This window comes from Astyanax mexicanus, chromosome 13, assembly GCF_023375975.1.
Source record: "Astyanax mexicanus isolate ESR-SI-001 chromosome 13, AstMex3_surface, whole genome shotgun sequence".
NCBI classification, from domain to species: domain Eukaryota; kingdom Metazoa; phylum Chordata; class Actinopteri; order Characiformes; family Acestrorhamphidae; genus Astyanax; species Astyanax mexicanus.
The window spans coordinates 12,617,845-12,638,131 of NC_064420.1; the positions used below are offsets into that span (position 1 = coordinate 12,617,845).

At 36.8% G+C, this 20,287-nt stretch overlaps 1 protein-coding gene across 1 annotated transcript; it reads left to right on the forward strand.

Annotated features, from left to right (window-relative positions):
• The first annotated feature begins 4,581 nt into the window (after nt 1–4,581).
• On the forward strand, nt 4,582–20,283 carry slc34a2b (solute carrier family 34 member 2b). Its single transcript, XM_022677554.2, has 13 exons — nt 4,582–4,678; nt 6,964–7,021; nt 7,988–8,128; nt 8,223–8,351; nt 8,855–8,998; nt 10,204–10,315; nt 11,120–11,315; nt 12,864–12,959; nt 13,876–13,996; nt 15,598–15,765; nt 16,958–17,074; nt 17,517–17,641; nt 18,622–20,283. The coding sequence occupies exons 2-13, from the start codon at nt 6,967–6,969 to the stop codon at nt 19,165–19,167; spliced, it is 1,950 nt and encodes a 649-aa protein (XP_022533275.1). The 5' UTR covers nt 4,582–4,678; nt 6,964–6,966; the 3' UTR covers nt 19,168–20,283.
• Nucleotides 20,284–20,287: the final 4 nt, after the last annotated feature.

Below are 20,287 nucleotides of genomic sequence, written 5' to 3' on the forward strand. Positions count from 1 at the left end.
CATTATTTTAGATAGAATTAATGCAATAAAGAAGATCATTTTTGCAAAATCTGTATTTATTAAACTTGTTTGTATTAAAAATAAGACTGCACTATTAAACAACTGTGCAAAATAATATAACTTTAAATATAATGACTTTAAAGTGCTACCTGTGTTTAAAATACTGTATATATTAAAGTAAGAACCAAATAAGGCGTATTAACTGCAAAATGTGTTCTTTTTTTATTGTTTGTAAAGAGTCATGTGAAATGTATTCTTGTTAGTCCCCGTAGCTCTCCTATTGGTTGTTGACATCATTCACGTTAGTATTTGCGTGAGCAGAGTCTCAAGACTTGCGATAATATTAAACATGGTTGATTTTATCGGAGCTCAATGACGCAAACCTAACTGACTAAAACTTCCAGTTGTTACCACCTTACACTTAATGGTAGAGATGACGCGACTCGACTGCAGCTCGATTCTAGCCAGACTCTCGTGATTTTATGAAAATCGTTAGGTGTAAGGTCAGCATTACACAACTTGTCTGTAATTATAGGCCAACCATGTTTTCATCAAATGCCAATTTTCTCAAAAACTGACCACCCTATTACTGTCCACCCTGTCATTAAAAGCTTGCCATAACAGGGTGGATGTTTTTACTTTTTTATATTTCACAGTGCATTGAGGTTTGTTGCAGGTTGCAAAGCCTTCGCTCACTTTATATGGCAGATTTGAGTGGCCCTCATTGGCCGCACGACGCCTTTCACATTGGCACATGTTCATCTATAAAGCCATTCTAGGTCAAATCCCTCAATATTTATGTGGTTATATCATTAACCCAGAGTACTTATGTGTTACGCTCCAATGACTGTTACCTGCTTAATGTTTCCAAAGTTCCCAAAGTTCACACAGAATTTGGAGAGCACTAATTTCTGGATTCTGCACCTGCTGCTTGGAATTCACTGCAGAGCAGAATCTCTGAGGAACTAATTTATTTTGGTACATTCAGAAACCTTGTAAAGAATCAGGAATCAGCCGCTAATCATTCTTGTTCTTGCTTTGTTAAAAGTCCTGCTATCCAACACCACTGATACAACCAGATTGTATTTTGTACATTGTTATTTGATTGGTGTTTTAATGGTGTAATTGTGAATTGTCTGTTTTAAAGTTGAAACTGATGTTTAGGCTGCTGGTTTGGCCAGGCCTCCATTGGAAAATAGTTCATTGTGTCTCAATTGGATTGACCTGGTTAAATAAAGGCTAAATAAAATAAGTAACTAAATAAATACATTGAAACTTGGCAAGTTGCAAACAACTTTGTATCTCAAAATGTATCTCTTTTTAAAGAATAAATGTATTTTACTTACTTGCATATTTTACCATGACAGCTTAAACTTTAATTATTAGCTAAGACACAATATGAGTTTGGGGTGGAAGGTGGATAAGAGCTTCTCTGGTGGAGCCGCAATTAGGATGAGAGAACTAACTGCTTGTTTGGAGGTCATTCAGGTGCTCTCATCTTAGCTATTTGTTTTTCTCTCAGTACTGACCTCAGTTTCAAAGCTGGCCAAACCATACACTCTGACAAGGCAACAGCTGAGGTCAGCAAAGCTGGAGACTGGAGCATATTTTTGAACAAGGACCTCAACAAAACAAAGCTTTAACAAAACAAAGACTCACATCCACCAAAAAACAAGCAGCTAGTTACTAACATTGTAAATAAAGTTGAGTATATTAAAATATCCACAATATACTCAGAAATTCTGTGGTAAAGATGGACACCATTATCCCACAATGGAATGCCAAAATATTAGAAAGATTGCAGGAAAGTGCAGCATGCAGCTGGAGGGAGGAAAATAAATAATTCATTATTCTTATTAGAACGAAACAATTTAGTATGTTAATGTTTTGTGTACTAATCTCCCAACCCCCCAACTATTAAGATAAGTACATAGTTTAATCCTAAAGTATTAGTGTGTCGCATATACAATTGGGAAGCAAAGTCTTTCAGGGTACACAGAGTTAGCAGCTCAGAAATTAATGCTTGGTTTATCAATCTACAACATAGGAGCCATCCGCTAATCCTAATATATGAACTACAAGTGTATCTAAGGTCGCCAGGAAAGAATGACTACACACTGATGGTGAGGGTCAGAAATTGGAGGACACACCCAACATGCAAATATATGGTCCCAGAAGCCAATGGAAAAGAAGCAGCCAAATGCAGCAGACTAAACTTTTTTTTAACTGTTTATACAGTTGAAAATGTTCACTGAACTCAAAGTACTTGAGTAATGTTTGGAAATGTTAAAACGTACTTAACATAGTTTAGTCATTTAGGTTTTTTGTTGTTTTTGTGTTTGTGGGTTCATAGTGTATCTACTGGGTCTAATCTGAAATGCTCAAGCTTTAAAATCAGATGAGTGACCAATCATAAAGAAGTACAGGAGCTGAACCAATAACATAACATAATAAAAATAAACCTAGAATTTGATACCTATATACAGGGATTGGACAATGAAACTGAAACACTTGTCATTTTAGTGTGTGAGTTGGTTTTGTGGCTAAATTGCCTGTGGCCTGTGGCCAATCTTCATTAATTGCACATTATTGAACCAGTAAGAGCAGAGTGTGAAGGTTCAATTAGCAGGGTAAGAGCACAGTTTTGCTTAAAATATTGCAATGTACACAACATTATGGGTGAAATACCAGAGTTCAAAAGAGGACAAATTGTTGGTGCACGAATTGCTGGCGCATCTGTGACCAAGACAGTAAGTCTTTGTGATGCATCAAGAGCCACGGTATCCAGGGTAATGTCAGCATACCACCAAGAAGGACCAACCACATCCAACAGGATTAACTGTGGATGCAAGAGGAAGCTGTCTGAAAGGGATGTTCAGGTGCTAACCTCTCCTGTTTCCACCAGAACAATTTCCGTCAGGACAATAAATTATTGTGGTCTAAAACCAGGTGTTTCAGTTTCATTGTCCAACCCCTGTACCTAGATTACACTCTTCACCCGCACAACACTGTCCAACAGTAATCTAAGAAAATGATCTGCAGTGATGAGCGCCTTATCTAGGCCGTAAGTGTTTATTTGATCCAAAGAACAAATGCAATTAAACAATCCCTTGTGGTTTTATGTGTGTGAGTGTGTACGATCAACCATTTCCAGAAATCTGCTGGAAGAAGGTCAGTATTCCCAGTACCCATCCCAAACCTAGTTTATCTTATCAGCCCTTAATTAAAGTCAATCAGGTGGCTTTCTCAGATAAAAGATCAGCACTCAAACCTGTGATCATCAAATTGTGATCTCCTAACATCTCCATAACTTTACTGACCAACAGCACGTTCTGACCTCTGACCACTTTTACAGGTAAATACACTTACTGACTATTTAATTATGTTTATTCTAATGCTTACAGAGTTATGCAGGTGAACAATGTTACAGACCATGATGATTATTGTATTTAAGTGTATTTGGCTTTATTCTGATGTTATATAGAGTTTTATAGGTATTATATAATTTTTTTAATTATACACACTCACTGACCACTGGCTTTATGATTTTGTGTGTTTATTCTGTTCTGGTTTTACAGGTAGACACTCTCACCTACTACTGATTTTTGAATTATTTTGGTTTAATTTAATGTAATTTAATTATTTTGGTTTAATTTTATGTTTATGATTGCTTGATCTAATATAGCCTTTTGATGTCTTATACCCACACCACAATTATATATTCCATCTTAATCACATTTTAATTGATTTATTTCCTGTAATGCATGCACCCACAATATTACGGTAAGTTGCACAACAGGGTGAATAATTTCAGTTTAAGTCATTTAATAAAAACCTGGTTGATCTAGAGTTGCAGACATGTTGAAATGTTCATAGCAAGCTTGTTTAATTCCAGATGAAGCTTTACTTCAGCAGAGTATGGAGACAATATAAAAAAGATTAAGTGAAATTAATCTCAAAGGTTACTTTCTTAAAGGGGCGGGGTTTTCCCAAGAAGACAGGGTGTACATAGGATTCTCGGACATGTTTTTAAAATATTATAATTTTTTTTAAATGTATAAAAAATGAAGTTGAACTTTCCTCTATATCTGTAATAATGTGTTTATTCAGAGTAAATATTGAAAATGCATTGTTACACAGTATTTGTATGAAATATAAGCAACTATGCTGCAAATTTAAAATACATTAATATATATTAATATTGAACTAAATGTATGGACATTTTGAAACCTGTGTAGAACTTCGCGCAGTACTTTTATGTCTTTACAGCAGGGGGCGCAGTTACACTGATAATGGGGTAAATAAAAGTAAATATAGAAAGTGAACACAAAAAAAAGAAAACAGTGCCTCCATCCAAACTTATACACACGTGTGTGTGTGCGCAGGTGTGTGTGTGTGTGTGTGTGTGTGTTATCAGCCATCAGCTCATCATTAGAGGGCAATAATATTCAAAGGCTTTTTATTTTGGACAGTGAAGTGATAACTGGCCCACTTTTTGCCCACGCGCATCTCCACTGCTGCACGTCACCTTTGAGCAGTGACGTGTGTGTGTGTGTGTGTGTGTGTGTGTGTGTGTGTGTGTGTGTGTGTATAAAGGCAGCTGCTCAGGTAGCTCAGGTGCACTCTCTTTGGTCAGCTGGTCAGTTTGAGCTGCAGCAGATCAGAAACACCTGAACAGGTGAGTAGAGATTCTAACAGAGCCTTATTATATTTATTATATTTGTTACATTTATTATATTTATTATACAATATCATAAGATCAAATAGTCATTGTTTGTCTGATTGTGTGAGAGTGTATGTTTGATTAATAATAATGAAAATGTGCACGTTACTGTGAGGAGCCTTTGATGGCCTTTGTTTTATTTTGTATTCTGATTCATTGCTGGATTTGAGACTGGATTGTTTCTTTACTAATTCTTGAAATATGCAAGATTATCCTGGTGATTGAAATCTGCATTTATTTTTAAGTTAAGCTGCAATACATTTTTATTTTTATATAAGGCATTTTAAAGTTTTTTTTATTAAAATAAGTAAAATATATATTTTGTCATTACTTAAAATGTTTTACTTTAAACATTTTTAAAAAACATTATTTTTACTTTGAATAAGAAACGTTCTGTGGGTTATTTATTAAACAGAGAAAAATCATACATTAAGCAAAATCAAGCAAAATTATCTGCATTCATTTTTGAGATAAAGAAAAACAGATTTATGTCTTTAAAAGAAGAATATTATCATTAGAAGAAGAAGAAGCTATATTATGTCTATATTATATATATCTTTTGAGACTGAATTGTAAGAATCTGCGTTATTTGTATTCATTCTTTAAATATACAAGATTACTCTGCTTATTGTATTAAAATAAGCAAATAAGTAAGTTTTTCTTGAAATGTGCATTCATTCTTATGTTAAGCAGCAACATATTGTTTATGAAATAAACCAAAATATTTGCATTAAATCTTAAAATAAGTAAGCCTATCCTGATTATTAATATATACCACATTTTCTTGATATCAGCAAATTTATCAGAATTACTTCTTGAAACAAGCAAAGTATTTGGCAACCATTGCCTTAAATTATCAAAAATCCTGCTTTTTCTTCGAATAAGAAACTTTGTCTGGGTTATTTTTTAAAATAAGTAAAATCATCAAAAATATTTGAATTCATTTTCATTTAATTTTTTTTTTTTTTTTTACAAAAAATGCGTTATTATCTGGATTTGGCATTAAAAAATATTTATTTAAACACAATATAAAATGCTGCTTTTTTTCTTGGAATGGATTTATTTATGTGAGGTGGTTTCTCAAAAGCTTCTTTACACAAAGATGATTCTTAAATGGCAGCATGAGTTTCACACTGAACTCGCTATCTTTCTCTCTCTCTATGTTAAGATGTTCTTAATGCGAAGACTCTTTTGGGGAAACTGGGTCCTGGATTATTTGTTTAAAAAAGCTAAAATATTTGCAGTCATTTTTATAGAACAACTTCTATCAATATTAATTAATGAAAGGATCATGCATTTCTTGAAATAAGCTACATGTCTGCATCTATATTTCTTGAAATAAGCTCAATTTTGTGTTTATAAGCTGCCAAAGGAACACATAAAATCATTTAACATAAACACAGAGTAGAGATCATATAATATAAACAATAGAACAGTTATGTAAAGATTAATGAAGATGTTAGAGCAGTGTGAGGGGTTACTTTTACTAGAATCTCTGTAACTTTTCTGTACACTCCACACAGAAGCCGTTAGACAGAGTTCAGTAAGAGCAGTAGTAACAGCAGTGTGCGTCGTGTGTGATTGTGTGTGTGTGGTTGTGTGTTGACTGATATTTTACACATCATAAGATTTGAGTGTGTAAAGCTGCTGATCAGAGCATCATGAGAGTCTGACTGAGGGGCTGGAAAGTACAGAGCTGATGATAAGGGCTGAGGTCAGGACTGATCAGCAGGTGGAGGCCTGACACATAGGAATGATGAGATGATATGAGATGAGGTCCACTGAATATAAGATGCGGAAAAACTTACAGAGCTCACAGATAGATGTGCTCACAAAATGAAGAAACTTACCATTCCCAGCAGACAGGTGGGCCTGCAAGGGATTTTACTGAAGATAACTTGTATTGGAGATGAACAGAGCACTAAGTAGCTGTAGCTGTAGATATATACTTGTCACTTAAGGCCATAATCTGGTGCTAACTGGATAAAGGCCTGCGAGAAACCTCTGGAGAAGAACAGGTTAACCCAATGGTCTTCAGTTCTCCTCCTGGAGTCCAGCCCAAACCTAAAACACCTTATTCAGCCAGTGCAGCCCTTCTGGAGGCAGTAATGAGCTGGATCAGGTGTGGTGGGTTGGGGTTGTGATTCTCCAGCAGCAGCTACAGGAGCAGGATTGATTTGAAGTGCAGGTTAATGTGCTGTAATGAACTGTATCTGAGCATGTGTTCTCCTGTGTTTCAGACCATGGCTCCTCGGCCTGAGCTCGGCAGTGACCCTGCAGTTCCTCCTCCAGATCTCGGTGAGTTCATTACGACGTCCATTACATGTCTACTTCTCCTGCTGTCCTCCCTTTATTCACTATATTCATTCTTTTCCTGTCCTTTTTTCCATTCACATATCATGTTTTCTCTTTCTTTCTTGTTTTCTACTTTCTGTCCATTTCCCTCTGACTTTCCACCAATATCGCATTCTTTTTGTTTTTCTTTCATCTACTTTATTTTGTGTTCTCTCTTTCTTTCGTTTTCCTTCCTTCTTTTTTTCTCATTCTTTTCCCTTTCCTTAGTTTTCTTACAACTGTTACTCCTTTTCTTCCCTCCTTCCTTATATAATCTTTCTTTCTTTCCCTTCCTTCTTTTATTCTTTCCTTTTTCTTCTTTCTTCTCTTTCCTTTTTTCCTTACCCTTGTATATTTATTTGTTTTTGTCTTTCATTTTCCTTTCTTCTTTTCTTCTCTTTTCTTTTTCTTGGTTTCTTACAACTGTTACTTCTTATATTGTTCCTTCTTTTCCTCCCTATCCTTATACCATCTTTCTTTCCTTCCTTCCTTTCTTTTTTATTCTCTTTCCTATCCTTCTTTCCTTCTCTTTCCTTTCCTTATTTTCTTCTCTTTCCATAACTTTTCCTTCTATTTTTCATTTATGTTTCCCTTCTTTTCTTCCATTGTTTGATATATTGTTCCGTATTTTCTTCCTTATTCAAATATCATCTTTCTTTCTGTCTTTCTTACTGTCTTACTTTCTTTCTTTTTTTCTTTCTTTCTTTCTAACTTACTTTTTTCTCTCATCTATTCTTAGTTTCTATCTTCTTTGTTTGTTTGTATGTTTGAATCCTTGTTAATTTCTTGCTTCATACCTTCATTCTTATCTTCTCTTTCTATTGTTCTATCACTTAGTTCTTTTCTTTCTTCTTTTCGTTCTTCTTTATTTTTTCCTCTTTCCTCTTCACACACACATACGTATATAACTCGTTGTTGTGTGTATTACAGATGGTAAAGACAGTAAGATCACAGAGTCTAAGGACACGCTGGTATTGCCAGCGTACTCCACCGTGGCCCTGGTGGACCCGGAGCCTGAGGTCGACCCGTGGCAGCTTCCTGAGCTGCAGGAGTCGGGGCCGAAGTGGTCAGGTGAGCCGAGATCAGAGACTCTCTCTCAGGTGATAGCAGTGCACGAGTCCACACTGACCACAGCCCTCAACTTTTCTTTACTCAATCTGTGCAGAGCTGGACACCAAGGGGAAGATCTTCCAGGTTGTGACCTCAGTGGCCAGGTTCTGTCTGCTGCTGGGGTTCCTCTACATGTTCGTCTGCTCACTGGACGTCCTGAGCTCCGCCTTCCAGCTGGTTGGAGGTACGTCTACATTGAACATGTGGAGTTTCGGTGTACAGGGGACATAACAACGTAATAACACTCAACATCAAAATATCTTCATACATTCCAGATTACTACAATTATTACTCAATTACAGAATTACTTTCGCATTTCTTGAATTTCTCTCTGGGATCAATAAAGTATCTATCTATCCATCCATTTTGAACTTCCATTCTGTGAGTCACCAATGACTCAGATTTAGTAGTTATTTTGCAACTGATTTGTCAGTTGTGACATTTCTGAGTGAGAAACTGAAGCCTTGAAATCTGCTACAACAACAAAATCATTTTTAAAAGATAACGCACGACTTGACACATCTCAATGTTGCCGCTGTTTATGATGGTGCCCCACATTTCCCAATGGCAGGCCTGTAGTTAATGTGTACACTTGCTGGAGCGTCCTTATCGTTATCTCGCGCGAAAGTAAAGAAATATTCTTGGCACTGATGGTGGCCGATGTTCTTTTTGTGTGTTTCTTCACAGGGAAGGCTGCAGGCGATATCTTTCAGGACAATGTGGTTCTGTCGAACCCTGTGGCGGGGCTGGTTATTGGAGTGCTGGTCACTGTGCTGGTTCAGAGTTCCAGTACTTCGTCTTCCATTGTCGTCAGCATGGTGTCTTCTGGATGTGAGTGCACCTGAATATACCAAATAAAGCTTGGAGATATCAGTCATCGGTAATCTATATAATATGTAATGTATATAATATTATACACTACATGCTACAAAAAAAGCAATGGAAAAGAACTTGTGTGTGGGATCTCCTCCATTAAATGTGGATGTGGGATATCTTCCAGATGCTGCCAGTCACAATCATTACAACCCACTGCATACTGTGCCCACTAAGACTGGTAATTAAGTCTCATATGACAGATTTCCGGTACACACGTGACACTGTGATTTGAAGAACTTTAAATGACCACAAAACATTGGGAATAGAATCATCCAATAGAGTCATCCATCTGCCACCCACTTTCTATCAGACCTCAATTGACCACATCATCATGACTCAACCTCTTAAGTCACGATGTAAGATATTGAGTAATGTCCTCATATGTGGACATTACTTAATGCTTTGGCCACATATGGCCAGAAAACATTATACTTCAAGCAAAAACCTGGGCCAGGTGAAAACTTCTCATAAATGTTTATGTTTGAAACTAAATTCTTTACTTATTGTAAAAAGATAAAATTTAGTTTTTGGGCTAGTTGGGTCCTTCTGATCCTAAATGGTAAGAACATTTAAAAAAAAAAAGTTTATTTATTACACTTGTCAGGTCCTACTAATCCTAAAATAGCTAGGGCAAACAAAAAATGCACACCAAACACAAGTCTAAATTTAGGATAAGTATAAGCATGCTGCCCAGTGTTTAGCCTCACTCACAATATAACACCTCACAACTTATACAAATGTGAGCATTTTCCACGCTGATCCCTGAGGGTCACAATCAATTTCACAATCAATTTGCATACTGCTATCCCATGACTTTTGCCATGTGAGTGTAAACTATAACATAAAATAATGAAATATAATATATACTATATTTAAAACCAATACTCCAGGAGTGGACTAAACTTAATTTTTTACCAATAGTTAAACTAGACCAATACTAACTGTAAATTATGTCTGAAATGGCAGCTGATATCGTCTGATTGGTTCAGAATTTTTCCAGTAAATAAGAATATTGGTTTGTTCTCTACCAATATAGATTTAAGGCCAGTTTTACACACATGAATAGGGCTTTAGACTACCTCTGTCTCGGAAACGGGTCCATCAGATTAAACTGGTCCATCATTAAAGGAGTAACTGAGTGTGTTGGTTGTGTTCTGTAGTGTTAGAGGTGCAGTCAGCAGTGCCAATCATCATGGGGGCCAATATTGGCACCTCCGTCACCAACACCATTGTGGCCGTCATGCAGGCAGGAGACCGCAACGAGTTCCGCAGGTAAACGCATGAGAGATTTTTGTCTGTGTTTGCTGTATTTACCTCAGAAGTTTTACTTTTTGAGTAAAACATTCAGATAACTGTACACTATTTTAAACCATTTCCAAAAAAAACATTTTCCCCAAAAAAAAAATATATATATATATATAATCTTATACCCTTATTTTATGGCAAATGTAATCAAAATATAGCCTACTTCTAATGTACCAAGTTAACATTGTTAGCATTGGCCCAGGTTAGGAGTATTGTTAGTGATAACAATTTTATAGCATTATCTAAACACCATAAAAACATGTTTACAGGTTAACGTTGGACAGTACTGTATGTACCACTGATTTAATATGACACAAGTAGATAGAGGTGCTAATAAACTCTATAATTCTACTGCTTTTTATTGCTGTTAATGTGCCGTGATGCCATCTGAACTTGAGGTTGGCAGAGCTGAGGAATTCTAACAGCACAGTTAAAATTGAATGCAGTATTAGCATTAAGATAAGATAAGATAAGATAATCCTTTATTAATCCCACAATGGGGAAATTTACCATGTTACAGCAGTGCAGAGTAAAGGACAGAGAAACAGGTCAGGAAAAGGTAAATACAAATAATGATTAGAGGCTAAGCAGGCTAAGCTTTATTTACGCTAAGCTAGCCACAAATTAGCATCACCACAGTGTTAAAACTCACATTTCCATCTAATATATTCTATATTTTCACAAATTAAAATAAACAAAAAATCTTATTACAAGACCCACCCATTCTCTATAAACTAAAAACCCACACTTTACTGTGCCTCTGTGTTCCAGGGCGTTTGCTGGAGCCACCGTTCATGACTTCTTTAACTGGCTGTCCGTGCTGGTGCTGCTTCCCCTGGAGGTGGCCACGGGCGTTCTCTATAAGCTCACCAAACTCCTCATCGACTCCTTCAATATCCAGACCGGCCAGGATGCCCCAGACCTTCTCAAAGTCATCACAGAGCCACTCACCAAGAACATCATTGAGGTGAGGGACGTAGCCTGTTAGCCTGCGGGTGAATTATGGGTGCTTGATAGTCGTTCTCATCAGTGCTGCTCCAGTGTTTCCTGTTTGGCTTTTTCATTTTCTCTACTACTCTCTAACACATTCATTTAACAACATAAGGAGACAAGTAAAGCCCCAACTAGCATGCTAAAGAGAGGATTTAAATAATATGCATCTTAATACCTACACAACTAACTTACTAAGATAAGGGTTTATTATCTTAGATTTTATGTTAGCCTACACAGGTCAGCGTTAGCTAGGATAGCTAACTAGCTAGCTAGGTACGTTACTGTTAGTTGTGTTAGTTTGTCCTGTTGACAAACTAAAGTCCATTACATTTAGTGAGCGCACTAAATAAAACACTAGTTCATATGAGCTAAACTAGCTAGCAGTTCCTTTAATAAAAAAGTTTAAGTTTATTTACACTAAAAATAAAACTTCTTTTAACTCTATACTCTCTACCATTAATACTAGCCTACTTTAGGTAAATTAGCTAGAGTTAGCTAGCATTACTTCACTACAGAACATAAGTTAGCTAAATTAGCGCTAACTTAAATTACCTCAGTTTGAGCAAAGTCAACTAAGTTAAATATTTAAAAAAAAGTTCCCCACTTTCTTTCTTATCTCTTTACTTTTCTCTATAATTACTTCTCTCCATTTGTTCAGCTAAAACAGCTAATTACTACTTTATATTGAGGTTTAAATTATGAAAGTTTTTTATGATTTTATAAATAGACATTTTTTGCTATGGGAAACAAACTTTAGAATGTTTACTGTAATATGTTATTTCTGAGTTAAACACTCTCTCAGTGAAACACTGCTAAGCTACTTAATTATTTTTGTAACAGTGATAGGTGGTGGTTGAAGGGGGAGATTAAACAATGTCATTGGTGGCACATAGAGGAAAGAGTACAGGAAAACAAGAATTTGGACTTTTAAATGATGTGAAATGATGAATCATGCTTAACGTGACCAACAACCCGAACTAACAAGGTCAATAACAGCTGAGCACTGTTTTAATTTTAGACTCTGAAGTGAGGAACATTTTTCTTCCTTCTACAAAGTTAAACATTTTAGAGATAACGTTTTCTGGTGACTTTGCCACAAAGTGACACAATGGGCTGTTCTCATAAGAAACCACAGTATCTCTCTCACTCCAGACAACATGACTCATTCTAATGGACTAGTTGGAATGTGATCCTTGGTTAGCCCTATTTGAGAGAGCTATGTACACACAGCTGATTGTTTTGTATCTTATATCTTTGAGTCACTAAACTTATCCAGACACATTAATCAAACCATCAAACCACAACAGCCCTGAAATATTGTTTTTTTTTTCAGCAGTTATTGTTAGCTTACACTAACAGTAAGTCCAAGAAATTCACTGAATTAGCTGCTGGTCTCACTCTGCATGTGATGTTGAATCACACTCTGTGTAGATTTTATTCTACACTGTGGCAATTTAAATACTAAATATGTGCCTGAAGTTTTATTAAATGGCACATGTTTTTCTTTTTTCTCTCTCCACAGCTGGACAGTTCCGTAATCAGCGACATCGCAATCGGTGACCCCAGTGCTCGGAACAAGAGCCTGATCAAAACATGGTGTAAAAAGCAGAAAATTACGGTAAGAGATAATCATCTTCGACCAAATTGTGTTGTTTCCACATTCTCCACATTTTCAACATCCTGTAAAATTATTTACAACTGCAGAGAGAGATAACAGAGATAGGTATTCCACATAATGGTTGTGTTAATATATAACAGCCTTGAGTCAACAATGAAATCACTGATTGTTTATATATTATACTGCAGTCACTCAAAACCTTGTATGTCAATTTTCTTTGTTTACTTTTTGACAGAATATAATTCTGACAGTGGTTTACACTGTGTTCAATATCGATAATGACCATAAATGCTCCAAAATGAATTGGAATATTCCTCTGAATAGACTTTTTGGTCTTATGGTCCAAAATGGGACATACAAGGACATACAAGGTTTTAGCAGGACATCAACATTTTCTATTGAATGAGCTAATAAAATTTGCCCAATTTGGAAATGCCAACCTCCACTTACAATATACTGTATGTCCAAAAGTTACAGAAACCCTAACTTCTACCAATTCTAAAAACTTCTAGATTGGATTTTATTGGAATTGTAGATGATGGCATTCAGCCTGAAGAGCTTTAGTAAGATCAGGTACTGAAGTAGGATGATTAGTTCTGGATCACAAATTCTTAAGCTGAATGTGTTTAAAGAGTTCGACTATTTTATGATCCAACAATTGGGGGTTTTACACCCTGATGCTTGATATTGGACATAGCAACCTTAGGCTCAATTGCTGCATCACCAGAGTTTCCAATAACTTTTCTATTAAAAAATCCAGCAATGGTCAATGCCAGCAACAAGTACAGTAGCTGAAGCAACTCAATAGAAATGTTGTCTGAATGCTTTTGGACAAATAATGTACACTGCTATGCTGTATTTTGTAAATTAGTCCAGAAATACATTTGGTCCAAATTACATTCTTCTAATGTTTCAGAACCTGGTGAACATCACAGTGCCTAGTGAAGCTAACTGCACCATAGGAGCCCCCTGCTGGGAGATAAACAACGAGACGTGGACACAGCAGAATGTAACAGAAACTGTGAACATAGCCAAATGTGAGTAACTTGTGTTGGATTCAGGTTTTCGCGAGACGTTTAGATCAGCTGAGGTGCAGCCTGTTACTAAAGACCAGCCTCGTAAAGACTGGATACTCCCCTAGACATACCACAGACCCAAACCCTGAGACCACAACTCCAACCAGCAGCCACTCTGCTGCAGGAACAATGCCTTTCTTTCTTTGCTCTATGATTCAGCAAACTTCTTCCCTTCCAACCCCCCACTCCCTCTTCTCCTCCACTCTGCCTGCTCAATGGGCCTATTCTTGTCCCAGGGCGGGACTACTTGAGGCCGTCAAAATCAAACAAAGAGACCAAGCCAATCGAGCGGGAGGGCTCGTGGTCGCATTTGGCTAATCAGAGGGAAGGCACAGGTCAATTTTCCTGTGCTTGAGATTGGTGGTAATTTCAGCCTAGTTATGGTCCACTGGTTCCCTGTGTCCTTTTTCGGAAAGTGGAGATTACTCAATGTTTGTCAGAAATCAGGATCAAGGCTTCTCGCACTTTAAAAACTTAAGACTGAACTGGAGTACATGTTTGGTGTACTTTTTGTAGTGAGCATATTAGCTTGCACTAAAACTTGGTAGTTGTCATTTTATAGTATTTTAGTCATTTTGGCCATTTACTCATTAGCCTCAGAAACATTTTGTTTTATGTTCTGAACATGATTTGCTCAAGTACCCAACAGTGACAGCTTAGCAGAAACAGGTATTGAACCAACAACTCTATGCTCATTAGTGCTGGGTCAGTCTTGCTAAAGCAACAATAGAACAAAGAGGGTTATTAAACTCTTTGCTCACATTCCCAACAGTGGTAGCTTAGCAGACATGGGTATTAAACCCACAACCAGTTTATCAGTAATTCAGAGTGCAGGGTATGTCTTGCCACAGAACTGGTATAAAGAAGGTTAACCCTTTCTGTATGGTTAAACATATATGTGATATGAATGATAACTCAGAACATTTGCAGACATTACCTGAGGAGCTGGCTGTGTGAATGCAAATGTTGTACTAGGCATGATCTGGATTTATCATGTCAGCCCTCTTGTACATAGTTCAGATAATGTCTAAGAGACATGTCATACCTCTTGTATGTGTTGTATGGGTGCTGGCCCTTGCCTAAAACTTGTAGAACATTGCCTGTAGTGAGAATGCATCTTAATCACAAAATATCCAGCTGTATGCTGAATGTGCAAAAGGGTAACTGTAGATAATGACCCGATTCTGTATGTACTATTATGGGCTTTTATAAACCCACTCTTCAGTTCTTCACTCTACAACTACACTGTTGTTGTATTTAACAGAAGTGTCATAGGTCCTATAATAGAACCCTGATGGACTTCACAAGATAAACTAACAGTAGCCAAATAATAACTACAAAATTGTACACATAATTATTTCTTCATGTGTTTTAAACACTGAATAATAATCCTAGAATTAAAGTAATTAATGGACTTGCACAAGGGTCTAACAGTTCCTAGCATCCTAGCACAGTTTAAGGGTACCGAACCCACAACCCTGTGATCAATAACCCAGTGATCTACCCAAATTAAACATGTTTTAACCATCTTCTATGTGCTCTTTCTCTCATTCTTGTTCCAGGTACCCATCTCTTTGTGTCGACAGATCTTCCTGATTTGGCAGTTGGCCTGATCCTGCTGGCTCTGTCGCTGCTGGTCCTCTGTACCTGCCTCATTCTCATCGTCAAGCTGCTGAACTCCATGCTGAAAGGCCAGGTGGCCGTCGCCATCAAGAAGGTGCTCAACACAGGTGAGAAGCAATGATTAACTCATATGGCCAAGGCAGGAAGAGAACTGATTCTTCTTCCAGCAAAGTAAACAAACAACATAATCCATAGGTGTCTTTATGATCTTTGTGAAAGCACACTGTGTGAGTGTTTTTTGTGTGTGAGATTGTGTTATCAGGCTTCAAGGACAAAAAGTGGATTTTTAGGCCTACCCTAAAGATGATATGTTAAAGATTAATAATGTTCTCTGCTCCTAGTTAATAGTATGGGTGTGAATGTGATCACTGGCATGGATTTAAGTCTGTGCAATGACTATAAAGTGTGATCTTACTGTAATCTTATCTTAATCGATCATATTCATATTCATAAAGTACTGCATGTATGTCCTGTTATATGATAGTCAGTGCAGGTTCCCCAGTCCTGCTGTCTGATGAGCTAAACAGGTACAAAAAAAGTGAGCCTGGCACTGTTTCTGTGTGAGCGAATCATGCATTTCTAAGTGTGGGTTCTGCAGGTGACAGACAAAGCCTAGGTACAATATACGCATGTTCTCTTGAGTACGAAAATCAACTATTACTGAGTTATTCCACCAGTGGTGGAATATTATATTTATTATATTATATACAGAGCAATATTATATTATGATGTTATTGTAACTAAATTGGGTGTGGTGTAGCGAGGCCAGTCCATTCCTGTTAAGCATCTAGGTGAACAGAGATAGAAAATTAAATTGCTGATTGAACAGAGACTCTTATCCACCCTCCACCACAAGCTCTGCCAGCAAAACCACCAAAAAAATTAAACCTATATAAAAAAAACAGCATAGTCCAGTCCCCAAACAACCCCAATCAAAGAAAAAGGGTGGCCACTGAGCATCCTGGGTACTTTAAGTACTTCCAGAATGATAAAAAGTCTCCACAGTGCTATAGCTGTTAAATATTTCACAATATTTCATTGGGAAACCCAAAATATGATGATACCTATTGTCTACAAGTGTCATATTTTATATTTTACAGAATTTATATTTTTCCATATTGTCCACAACCAGAACTTGAAATCCTCAAAGGCACCGACGTCTTTCTTTTACAGTGCATAATATACACTACTAATGATATAACTGTACTATTTGGGAAGTAGTCATTTTATTGTATCATGTTTATAATGTAATGTCCCTGGTTTTTAGATGGTTACAATGAATTGCATTTCTCTTTGCAGATTTCCCCTTTCCATTCGCCTGGGTCACGGGTTATCTCGCCATCTTAGTGGGAGCAGGAATGACCTTCATCGTGCAAAGCAGCTCTGTCTTCACCTCCGCCATTACTCCTCTTGTTGGTGAGCATGAGTTGAAACACGTTATTTAAAGGCCTGAAAGAAAAGAATTGTACCACAAAATGAGATTACAAAACTTTTATCTACTAAATTTACTAAAGCGTACAAATTTATAAGGCTATATAGGCCAGATAAGCCTTTTATAAGTACAAAAGCCTAGGTAAGCATTTGTTAAGGTTTATTACTACAGGAATTCTCAAAGTGACATTATGACAACTGATGCTAGCGAAATAAGGCTTTATTTTTATTTTACCTCTATAGGTTATATACTGAATATAGATTAGTTGTCATGACAATGCCTATTATGTTGATGTCTAGCATCATTTTGAATAGTGTTTTTCATTTTGATGTAGTAAGTAATGAGTCTTTGAATAATTATAATGATATATCCTACATAGCAATATACTTTCCCTTCCATTCATATCTTTTCCGTTTCCCTGTACAGGTATTGGTGTTATTAGCATTGAGCGAGCCTATCCTCTTACTCTGGGCTCCAATATCGGAACAACAACGACTGCTATTCTCGCAGCTATGGCCAGTCCTGGAGAAAAACTGGCCAACTCTCTGCAAGTAGGTTCCCAGGATTGTGTTACAGCAACTGAAGTGACTTACATTCTTGCTCTGTTAAATCAGTACTTTGAAAAGAGCAGCATATGCAGTATGATGCATTGCTCCTGCATTAGTTTAATAATATATACAGGTGAACATTTAGAGAGTCGCACACATCTGCTCATGCACAGTTTATGTTAACCATACTCTGTCCTTACTTCATCAGTTCAGTATCTGACCAAAGAGCTAGTAGAGTTAGTAATAGTTTCACAACAATTTATATGCATTTGATCTGAAATACAATACATTGGATACGTGGCAACTTGCAGTACTGGTAGTAGCAGGGGTGTTTTTATAATAATAATAAAAAACATTGGTTAGAAAATATTTTAAATTTGATTTAAACTCATAAAAATGCTCATGCTTTTAGCTGTAGGCTCAGACATAAAGGTAGCCTACTACTTACTCTCAAAGACCAATTTTAGGCATTTTGCTTTCTTTTGGGTGGAATCAAAATTCACTTTATCGCAATCAATAGCAATGCCTATACAAACTAACATATTTTTCCTTTGTTTAATTGTGCCTGACTGCCTTGATCAGTTTATGAACTTATGAACAGTATAGTATAAGAAGCATCAGTTGCAAAATGACCAAAATGTAGAGCAAAATACCTGAATTCAGGGTGACAGATTTAATTATTTTAAGTCTTATGAGTTGTCTAATATAAGACTAAAATTTAATAGAACTTTATAGAAACAATGCATGTGCTCCCATGCTAACCTGGGAAAAGCTACCGATGTTAAATAGTACTTTCAGCTCATGAAGCTGTACAATGAAAATAAAAACTCTACTGTGATTGGTGGAGAAAGTTTATATGGTGTCTATGAAAGTTTGAATCAATAAAACAAGGGTCAAAAACAACATTGTTGAATGGGATTGTTCTATGAAGGAATGCTTTAGTATGGATACTAATCATCATTATTTGTGTGATTTCCATTTAGATCTCGCTCTGCCACTTCTTCTTCAACATCTTTGGCATCCTCCTGTGGTACCCCATCCCTATCACCCGTGTGCCCATCCGCCTGGCCAAAGCTTTGGGCGATCGCACAGCCAAGTACCGCTGGTTTGCCATCGTCTACCTCATCTTGTGCTTTTTCGTCATGCCTCTGTTGGTGCTAGGACTGTCCATCGCTGGCTGGCAGGTTCTGGTGGGGGTCGGGGTGCCAATCGTTGCTCTGTTGATCTTCGTGTTGGTGGTGAACATCATGCAGACCCGCTGCCCACACTTCTTGGTTCCCATGCTGCGCAGCTGGGACTTCCTGCCCAAGCCTCTCCACTCTCTCAAGCCGTGGGACCGCGTGGTGACCAGCGTCATGGGCTTCTGCGGTGCCCACTGCTGCTGCTGCTGCAAATGCTGCAAGAAGGGAAAGGCAGATGGCGAGAACGATGAAGGGTTGGAGAAGAAGAAGGGGCTGGAGATGTACGACAACCCTGCGCTCTGTGTGGAGGATGAGAAGATTCAGACCATATCTGGAACACATTTGTAGCATGTAGTTTAGTGTATAGCTTTTACTTATTATTATATATATATATATGTATACAGTTTAAGGCTTGTTATGTAGTATACTTTAATGTTCATGTTCTGTGGGGCTTGATGGAGCTGAGAAGCATTCTTCTTCTTATAATTTTTTGGTATTATTCTGTGGTTGCCAAATAATGGTTCCTCTGGGAGAATCAGAGAACCAATGGAGGCCCAACAGAGATATGATAACAGGGATCTTAAGAACACTTCATTAGACCAAATGTAGCAATAGATAATCTCTTTGAATCAAGGGTCACACATAGGTAGAAGTTTTAGTTCACTGCTTCTTCATTCTGGAGAAATGTATTCTGATAACACCCTTGATTCATCTCATCAGCCAATGATCCTCACAATCAATTGCAGAACATTGGCTGTATTACTTAAACGCTCTCCTCTTTTTCATTCTATTCATTTGTGACTCACATCTGGAGTAACAAGGCTAAGAATAAGGGTTGTTATTTCTTAATTCGGCTGTATAATTGCAAAGATATTATGAAAAGAGAAACGCCAGCGAACTGAGTTCCTGGGCCCTAGAGGGTTAATGTTGAGAAAACTGATTTTTTTCTAAAGGTTCTGTTTCTCTGCTTTTTAACATATTCTTCAGTTACACCTAGCACTAAACGTGCAAACTATGCAAACTGATCATTCTGTTTGTATTTGTAAAGCCAGTAAGCTCTCATTAATGTGCAATGCAACTTAAAAAATGACCTTCCTCATTTCTCCTCGAGTAGAACACTATAGATATTTTTGTTTAAAACTATTTAAAGAGTTTTATTTTTGAATATTTGTAAAGAACTCCATTTATGAACTCAGATTTTCAAGTGTTATACAATATATATATATATATATATATATATATATATATATATATATATATATATATATATGTCAATATTCACAGTTTTGACAAGTTTAGGGAACTTTTGTATACAATGTTTTATGAAACATAAAAAACATATAAGACACATGACTGCTGTGCAAGGATCACTGTAGACTGTCTACTTGTACTGTATATAAGGATTTTACAACAAACATATATGTAAAATAAAGACTGTAAATAAATATTTAAACAAAAATGAAATTTG

What these genes read in the sequence shown, in the direction of transcription:
- slc34a2b (XM_022677554.2), top strand. Translation starts at nt 6,967, where the DNA reads ATGGCTCCTCGGCCTGAGCTCGGCAGTGACCCTGCAGTTCCTCCTCCA. An exon ending in AGTTCCTCCTCCAGATCTCG is followed by an intron (nt 7,022 to 7,987) that starts GTGAGTTCATTA and finishes TGTGTATTACAG; the next exon opens with ATGGTAAAGACAGTAAGATC. An exon ending in TCACCAAGAACATCATTGAG is followed by an intron (nt 11,316 to 12,863) that starts GTGAGGGACGTA and finishes CTCTCTCCACAG; the next exon opens with CTGGACAGTTCCGTAATCAG.